The following is a 9,650-nucleotide window of genomic DNA, read 5'->3' on the forward strand; positions in this document are numbered from 1 at the left end:
GTGACGTCATCATTTTTATTATTTACTTACGATTATTCCTAGATATATATAGCGTCTTAAAAAAAATTCGATTATTTCTATATTGCGGGCTATAAGAGAGAGAGAGAGAAAAGAAAAAAGTTAGATTAATAATGATGACCTGAAGAAAATATGATTGGTTTCAAATTGTAACAAGATAAAACTACAACGACAAAATTGGTCAATGCATATGACAAAAATATAACGCTTTTGTGGTAAAAATAAACTCTTAAATATATTTACTTTTAGGTGATAAAAATAGTTCGGGTAAAAGATTGATAACGTTACCATAGGTCTATAAGCATAGTAAAGAGATATGAAGAGCTAAAGTATACGTCAGGAGTTTAGTCAAAGCTGGTCGTAAGGTCGATAGTGTCTGAAGCATAGTTCGATAATAGTTGAATACGTAGACATATATAATGCTACTAGATAAACCGCTAAATTGTAGCCTCGTGTCACGTTTACTAATCCTCAGTCTTACACAAAGTTTATTTGGAAAAAGAGCTGAAATAATATATCTTCGCAGTATTTAAATACCACATCTAAACTGCCAGATTAAATATAAGAAGGGCCAGGTGTGACCGATTGCTTATTGTGCCAAACTGCGAATCCGAAGGCCCTAGTTCTATCCTTAAGACACAAAATTGCATTCTGGTCGTGGGTGAGCTATAAGTGTAACTGTCATATGCCACTATTGGACTAGAAAAGTCCAAGAATTGGCAGTGGGCGTTGTTAACTAGCTGCCCTTCTCTCTAGTCTATAAGCTCCAACTTAGGACGGCTATCGTATATAATCTTTTGCACGAATATCCGAATCGAGGAAACAGTAAATGTAAGTAATATTTAGGAATAGTTTTAAAAAAATGAAAATTATTATTTAAATATATTTTACCTGCCAGTTATATATTATTATTCAAAGGCTAGTCTTCAAGTTATAAGCAGTTTGATTTCAATTATTTTTTCAGTCTTAAAACAACCATTTATTTTTAAGCTTGTATGAACTTTGACCTTAGTGTAAGTTGATGCTATCAGATTCTCCCATGCCTAAGTAGAAAACACCTTTTAACTGCTAGTTTATGAGCTTTGACCTTAGTGGAAGTTGATGCTATCAGATTCTCCCATGACTAAAGAGAAAACACCTTTTTAATTGCTAGTTTATGAACTTTGACCTCAGTGTAAGTTGATGCTATCGGATTATCTCATGACTAAGCAGAAAACATCTTTCAAACTGCTAGTTTATGAACTTTGACCTTAGTATAATTTGATGCTATCAGATTCTCCCATGACTAAGCAGAAAACATCTTTCAAACTGCTAGTTTATGAACTTTGACCTTAGTATAATTTGATGCTATCAGATTCTCCCATGACTAAGCAGAAAACATCTTTCAAAATGCTAGGTTATGAACTTTGACCTTAATGTAATTTGATGCTATCAGATTCTCCCATGACTGAGTAGAAGATTCTTTTTAAATGCTAGTTTATGAACTTTGACCTTAGTATAATTTGATGCTATCAGATTCTCCTATGACTAAGCAGAAAACATCTTTCAAAATGCTAGGTTATGAACTTTGACCTTTGTATAATTTGATGCTATCAGATTCTCTCATGACTGAGTAGAAGATTCTTTTTTAAATGCTAGTTTATGAACTTTGACCTTAGTGTAAGTTGATGCTATCAGATTCTCCCATGACTGAGTAGAAAACACCTTTTCTAATTGCTAGTTTATGAACTTTGACCTTAGTGTAAGTTGATGCTATCAGATTCTCCCATAACTGAGTAGAAAACACCTTTTTAAATGCTAGTTTATGAACTTTGACCTCAGTGTAAGTTGATGCTATCCGATTCGCCCATGACTATGTAGAAAACACCTTTTTAAATGCTAATTTTCTGATTAGCAGATCAAGCTATTAAGCTGGTGAAACTCTTTTTTTTTTAAACTATTTTCCAAAGTATCTTAATTTTCGTAAACCGCAACGTGTCACTGAAATATCTGAGTTGGAAATCTTGTCGTTATGGTTACTGCACCCCTTGTAAAATATACGGGTCGACATATAAAGCAAAACGACTGGATTATATTTAAAGGATTAAACAATATATAATTTGTGTCATTAGTCAATATTTTAGAGCTTTATATATGCATGTATGTTTGTCTGCATGAGTTCACTGACTTTATGTTCTGAACTGATTTGAGTGACATAAAACAGCTCAGTTCCATAAAACATCTTATATATAAGTACTTGTTAACACAAAAGGTACGAAATAATACTAAAGACATCTCAGTTATTAACTACTTTATCTTTCTTTTATTTGCAAATTTCTTCAGACAATTAAAAACAAGGAACGTAGCAACTAATTTACATTCCTCTCGAAACCTCGGTAACGTCTTTAAAGAAAAGACTTACAAACATTTTTTACGTACCTTGGAAACAGGTAAACGGTCGTTTCACCCCGACTGTGATAATATTAGATGTACATTAAATACTAAGTATTACTATATCTTAAGGTTCTTGCTATTCTTTTTAACTTGACAAACAAAACATAAAGTCAAGTAACTGATACCTTATAAATTCTAATGAGTAAACAAATAAACTCAGTTAAGATTCAAACCTGTTTGAGATCACAGAAAAAAAAAAAGAGTACAAAACTCTTCAAATCATTGCTTGTTTTAAACTAATATGGACTAACTATATTCTTTTGCTGCTAAATTAGGGACGGCTAGCGCAGATAACCCTCGTGTAACTTTGAATGAACTCCAAAAACAGTATTAAAGACAATTTCTTCAATAAAATAAGTTTTAACTGAACTGGATTCAAGGCCGAGACAAGAAACATTTTAAGAGACTAACAGTCGCAGATCTTCTCAACGACGCTTGTGCTTTTAAAAGCATTCTCGAAGCGTTTGGTAAGAGAAACAACTTGTATGTAGAAACTAATTTCCTGTTAATTATTAGACAGTTAAGCTCGCTAATAAAAACAGATTCTTAAGGAAATAAGGAGAGCGATCTGTGTGAAATAATGAGACTAGACGAGATTAACAAAATTAACACAATTTTTGTCGTGATATAAAAAAGAAAAAGAAAAAAGAGACAGTCGCTTTTATTGGATTGTGATTAGCTTCATGGCTTTCTCTCTCTATCTTTCTTTATTTGGATAGACTTCTGAAGTACCAAATACACTGTTCTCCAAATAGGACTACATTTGTCGATCTCCAGGTAGAAACTAGAATGAAAAATGCACCTGAAATTAATGGGTAAACTCGCTTTCTTTGTCCAGTCGGCAGCATCACATCGTGACCTTTGTTCTCTCACAACATTGGCCAGCTATAACATACAGATAATGCCAAGTCAGCCAACAAAAGGTATTACAGCCACTAGTCCTTTTATTTATAACCCGAATGCTATATGTTACTGCATTATCCTTTCGGGTGGAATAGGTATTATTTATTACACAAAACAAAGAAACAAAACAATTAGAAAAATGTATTCTCAACGCCTTTCTGGACCACGTGTCTATGATAAAACTGCATTAAAACTAAATCACGTACACATATTTAAAATTTCTACACATCTAAAGCAAGTAAAAAACATTATATGTATAAGCATAATGCTGCGTGAACATAATTATACATTCTTACGAGTTTCAAAATAGGTTATTCAGCTTTTTGCGCTAAAAAAGCTCATTATGTACATTCCATGTGATCGTTATGATAAATATACATAATTTATTTTAAACTCAGTATAAAATTAACATTCAAGTCTACATACGTGTAAGTCATAAAGCCTTTCATTAATTGTCCCCCCTGTGGGACAGCAGTAAGTTTAAGGACTTAAAACGCTAAAATACGCGGTTCGATTCCCCGCGGTGGACACAGCAGATAGCCTAATATGACTTTGCTCTTGCTAAATTAGGGACGGCTAGCGCAGATAGCTCTCGTGTAGCTTTGCGCGAAATAAAAAACAACAAACCATTTAGAGGTTACGATTAATTGGTAAAATTAATGTTTTATTCTTCACCACCCGCCGCCAACTCTTAGGATACTTTTTTTACCAACGAATAGTGGGACTGACCATTACATTATAACGCCCCCTCGGCTGAAAGGGCGAGCATGTTTGGTGGGACGGGGATTCGAACCCACGATCCTCAAATTGTAAGTCAAGCACCCTAACCACATGGCAACCTCTAAATGAAATATTATCGTAAATTTTTGAGTTCAACTTAAAGTATGTGCACACATTTAAAAGAATGCAACTTTCTAACACGGCTTATCCAGATAATCTTGATAACCATACAAGCGAAAGTACGCTTCCCCAATGACAGGAAAAGTTTAAGTTAATCTATCAATTTAAATTATTTCATTGACTTTAAAAAGGTTAATTGTGTCGCACTCTAGGTTTCATTCAGAGCCAAAGCTCTGAGATACTTATACCGATACCGCGAAAAGTAATTGTTGAGTATTTCAGTCATGCTAAGAGCCGCTCAACAATAACATACGGTAAATCTACATTTTTATTCTTTAAGTTACGTCACATTTTGAAATGTGAATGATAGTGTGATTAATTCATAACAATTTACTGTAGAATATCCTGCTTACGAAATAAAATTTGGCATCAACATTATTCATGCCTCTTCTCTCGCCATTTCGAAAGTGAATGTTGAGCTTTGCCTGCGCAGATTTTCAAACGCAACGCTGGAAGCAGCCGCCGTAAACAGGAGACAGACGAACGCTCCGACAGACACTACGTTTTGCAATGTATATAAATAAGATTTCAAACTTCGCCACAAAAAGCTCGTCAGCACTACGTTAATCGGTATTAACAACTTATAAACATCCGTATTCTAATCACTTGTAAGCAAGAGGCTTCATAGACTATTTTATTATCGTATTTCAAAACATGCATAAAGAGTGTATAAATAGAAAAAACAAACAAAAAGCCGTAGACTCGCGTGTAGTGAAACAGAAAGATCAAAGAACGAAATACCACTCTTCTCTACTCTTTTACCAACGAATAGTAGGATTGACCATCACATTATAACGCTCCCACGGCTGAAAGGGCGAGTATATTTGGTGGAACGGGGATTCGAACCCGCGACCCTCAGGTTGTGAGTCGAGCGCCCTAACCATACTTTTACCTAGAATTACATTGGGTTTGTTTGTAGTTAAGCACAAAACTACACAATGGGCTATTTGTGCCGTACCAATAATGGGTATCGAAACCTGGGGGAGGGAGCATATTTTCATGTATAAAACGTGCATAAGGTGTTATAGAGAATACTAGCCGTTACTTACACGTGTTTAGGGGGTTACTGTTGGGCATATGACTACTGTATATTCAGATATTTGCACAAATCTACACATCTGCTATCTGCACTAGCCGTCCAAACTTTGAATTGACAGACTAGAAGAAAGGCAGGTAGCCAACAGCACTCGCTAACAACTCTTGGGCTACTCTAATCGAATACTGCAATTTGAACGTCAATTGTGATGAACCCACAGCACCAAAGGGACGCGAACCAGGGACATTCAGAACCACATTTCACTAGACTAACCACTTAGCAACACCCGGCCCATTTGCAAAAATATGTCATTATTTGTTTTACATGAAACAATCCGCACGGCCGTGTTTAAGACATTTTAACAACGTACTATTCTTAAAAACAAAACAAACAAAGAAAACAGCCTAAACTGGTTTAAATATATTTGCAAGCAATGTCTGTAAAATCGATCTTCAATTATGATATAATGTTTAACATCGACTTCAGTTTGCTTATGTGTTTGTTGGTTAATCCAATTGGCTTGCAGATATTAAAACTAGAAATAATAAATTTTATAGCTTATTGTGTATACTAAACATATATGTATTGTCGAGTAAAATGACATCGGGATTACCTATGGGAATATAAACAGTTCGTGATCAACTTAAAAATAAAATTCAATTTGCGATAATCACGATAAAACATATTTTCGATAAAACGTAAAACTTCAACTGTGAACAACTTTTAGTAGGTTAAACTACAAATCAAACAAGAGGAAATCCTCAATAGCCGCGGCACTTAAAATTCTTTCATGCAGGATTAGAGTAAATTAATCTGTTGTTGCGTTTCTGCTTGTTTGTTAATTTCCGGTATAAATGCTTTCCGAGGAACTTCAGCGATACGAGTCCTTTCTTGATTAAACCAGATACAAATTTTAGTAATACACAGGATTTCCACAGTCACTTTAAACTTAACAACCTTTGTAACACACACTATAAATCACAGCAATTCACACACACTTTACTTACGGTGCCTACTGTTCGCTTGACTTAATTATCAATCTCCTCCGATCTATCTATCACTGCAATCTATCTGCCTATATCGCTGGCTTTCTTTGCGAGGCTTATATACTAAAAAAGAGGGCGTCTAGCAAACACTCGGACATTCGCGGGGTTCCCCGATAATTCTAGAAACTCCAGCGCGTGTACTCGATTCAATTTGATTACTCATCAGGATCTCTATCAGCCTACCCTCCGATTGAAATTCTTTTAGGCAGGATTAGAGTAAATTAATCTATATGACCTCGGGCGTGATCAAATACATCAATCGAAATGGTTTGACCTCCTGAGTCCAAAACTGTAATCATATCTCAAATCGGCTAAGAGATGACGGAGCTATGAGCTAAAAGTTTGTACTTGAAAAAAACTCAGAGCCATTGAGCGCTATGCCGCGGCTAAAAAATGGCATATATACTTGAGATTCGTATAAATAAAGAAGAATCACGACCCTTTTTTGAGTAATCTCAGCGTTTTACACTTAAAATGCAGAATCAACCAAGTGGAATCTTTCTATATTTATCTGATCTTGGGAATATTATGACAATTTCTGATTTCTAATTTAAGTAAATCTCAAGAAATCTCGGTACAATACATAGACTTGAGAGTTACTTTAAAAGTTAGTGGTTGGTATACCGATCTACAGATTTCACGGTCCCAGGTTCGAGCCGAACCATAAACCGCCGAATACGCTCCACACTTTCAGCTGTGAGATTATTATAGTTGTGACAGTCAATCGTGGTGTAGGGAGCATGTGCTGTTGACGAGTTATCCCCCTTTTTGTCAACCATTTCTAAATTCAGGGATAGCTATACCTGAAACTTGGGATTTCCAACTATCTGTACTTTTTATTTGTACAATGGCTTGAGAACAGAAAGATTTGGGGAAGTTATAAATAGTTGTCTAGTTAAAACTATTTGCTTGTAATATTTTTATAGAATATATTTTAAATAGTTTAATATTTTGTTCACTAGAATGAGCTATTTTACACGATGCGATAATTATGTGATATATAGAAGTTTCATGTAAATTTAGTACTCGATGACATCTCGGATGTTTGGGAAATATGGTATTGTATAAAAACACCAGATTGAATGAGTCGTAATGAATTGATCATTCAGCCACACCACAAATTCTACCCTCTTCTTTTAAACCAGTATTTTTTTCAGAATTTTCACACAACACATGATCCATCAAAACGTTAAGTTCGTTTTGATTTAGCTGCTTTTATACCTTTGTTATTCTTTAAAGATAACATTTGTTCTGCCCATGAGAGATATTGATGTAACGTTGCATACTTGACAGGATTAGATAGGGCAACATTGTCCGTCAATGGTAGGATAGGTGATATCTCGAGGCTTACAGCCTTCTCTATGTTGAATGAGAATGACCAGACACTTGAGTAACACTAGTAGATATCTTGGCAGAAGAAAATCTGTTAATCAATTCAAGAGTCCAGTAAAGGCGAACGTCCAGTGTAAAATATATGTATGCACACTGTGTGTGTGTTTTGTGTCTTTAAATGAGTAGTTGTTCTTTTCATTTTATGTCACACATTATGTCCAGTCTCTTGCTGTAATCTTCTCTCTTTCTGCTCAGCTGGCCCACTTTATACCTATCGTCTGTTCGCCACTTCACTATCAGTTCCCACGCGCCACTCTACACTCTCGACACAAATGCAACATCATAAACTAAATAAAAACGAAGTAATATTACAATGAAACACAATATTTTAACATAAAACACAACAAATCAATGACAGCCTTTTATATCGTGACAATGTTACACATCCCGTCTTTTTATGTAACACATCATATCCATTCTCTTTATGTTACACATCACGTTTAGTCTCTTTATGTTACACGTATGTCCAGTCTCTTATATATTTACTTAAATTGCAGTCAGTTAAGAAATTCAGCATTACTTCGTAATTTATCCTGTCCCTCCTCCAGTTACAAAGTGGGTCTGCCTAATACTCTATACGGAAATCAGTTTAACCTGGTAATACATTCACCTTTATATTGATAGTGTTCATTTAAACTTGAAAAATAGCGACATTTTATTTGTCTTCAATTTTATTGGGTCAAGATGGTAAAAGTCTATACGGAAGAATATTACAGATCAGTTTGTGTAATAACAATGAGCTACTTCGAGCTACGACAAGCATGGACACTGTTTCTATTATTTAGAATATTTTTGCTGCCATCATGTCCAACCCCTGTAAGGAACTTAGCTTCCTGGACAGTGACCTGTGAAATACAAAACATAGACCTGAAGTGCTATTTCATTCACATCAGACTAGTTAAGAAGAATGTGGCAAAAAAAGCAAAAAATATATAATGCCTGTTATGTAACGTGATTCATATTAGAAATATTAATAGTTGTTTTATTTTCACTGCTTCAGTAACATTTGACATTTTTCATTGAAGCTTCCAAAGATCTTTAATTTTACACTATGCCTTCACTGGTACTGATATTAAAAACAAAACAAAAAACTTTCATTTTGTAGTAATAAGTATGTTTTCAGGTTTATTAATTTTGGTGGTGAGTTATGGAAAACTTTGTTTGTTTGTTTGCTATCAAGCACAAAGCTACACAATGAGTTATCTGTGCTTTGCTCATCGCGGTTATCTAAACTCGATTTTAGCGTTATAAGCCAAAAGACGTATAACGCTAAGCCACTGAGGTGCATTACAAAAATAAAAAAATAAATATCAACAAAACATTTGTAACTTATAATTATATTCCATAACAATCAATTAAAAAGTAAGTAAATGAAAAGTGATTAGTTTTATATTAATCATACACAAATTAAAAGATGAGACTATTTCTCTGTTACTTAAGATGCTGTTATATGGCAAAATTATGTGGCAAACAATTCAGTTCATATTTTTACACTGCACATGATCATACACATACACACACATATATATATTAGTATTTCTATCTATAAAGTTATTTCCCTGTGTATGGTGAATGAAAACCACGCTAAATTTTTAATTTGTCCTCAAATTTTGTTTGTTTCGTTTGTAATTACGCACAAAGCTACACAATGGGCTATCTGTGCTCTGGAAGAAACAGCTTTTGAAGAATTGTGACTGGGAGCAACTTAGCAAATGTGAAAAATGTTTTTGTTTAGAAAAATCTATTAATTCTAGTTTTGATTTTTATATGGCTTCAGTTTTGCATTTTCATTTTCAAATGAGTGAAAAAATAACATATCAGTCACATCAACATGATTTTTCATAAATTATTAACTTTAATTATGCTAGAGACGGTTTGAATGGGTAATGAAGAAAAACTTTAATATAAGTTTAACATAACAG

General features: G+C 34.2%; 1 protein-coding gene across 1 annotated transcript in view; it reads right to left on the reverse strand.

Moving 5' to 3' along the window:
* LOC106457092 (rho guanine nucleotide exchange factor 17-like) overlaps positions 1–7,115 on the reverse strand; it is a 90,270-nt gene extending 83,155 nt beyond the window's left edge. The window contains exon 1 of the mRNA XM_022382908.1: positions 6,961–7,115. Coding sequence (XP_022238616.1) covers positions 6,961–7,115 — 155 coding nt within the window. The remainder of the gene's footprint in view (positions 1–6,960) is intronic.
* Positions 7,116–9,650: the final 2,535 nt, after the last annotated feature.

This window comes from Limulus polyphemus, unplaced genomic scaffold, assembly GCF_000517525.1.
Source record: "Limulus polyphemus unplaced genomic scaffold, Limulus_polyphemus-2.1.2 Scaffold291, whole genome shotgun sequence".
Classification (NCBI taxonomy): domain Eukaryota; kingdom Metazoa; phylum Arthropoda; class Merostomata; order Xiphosura; family Limulidae; genus Limulus; species Limulus polyphemus.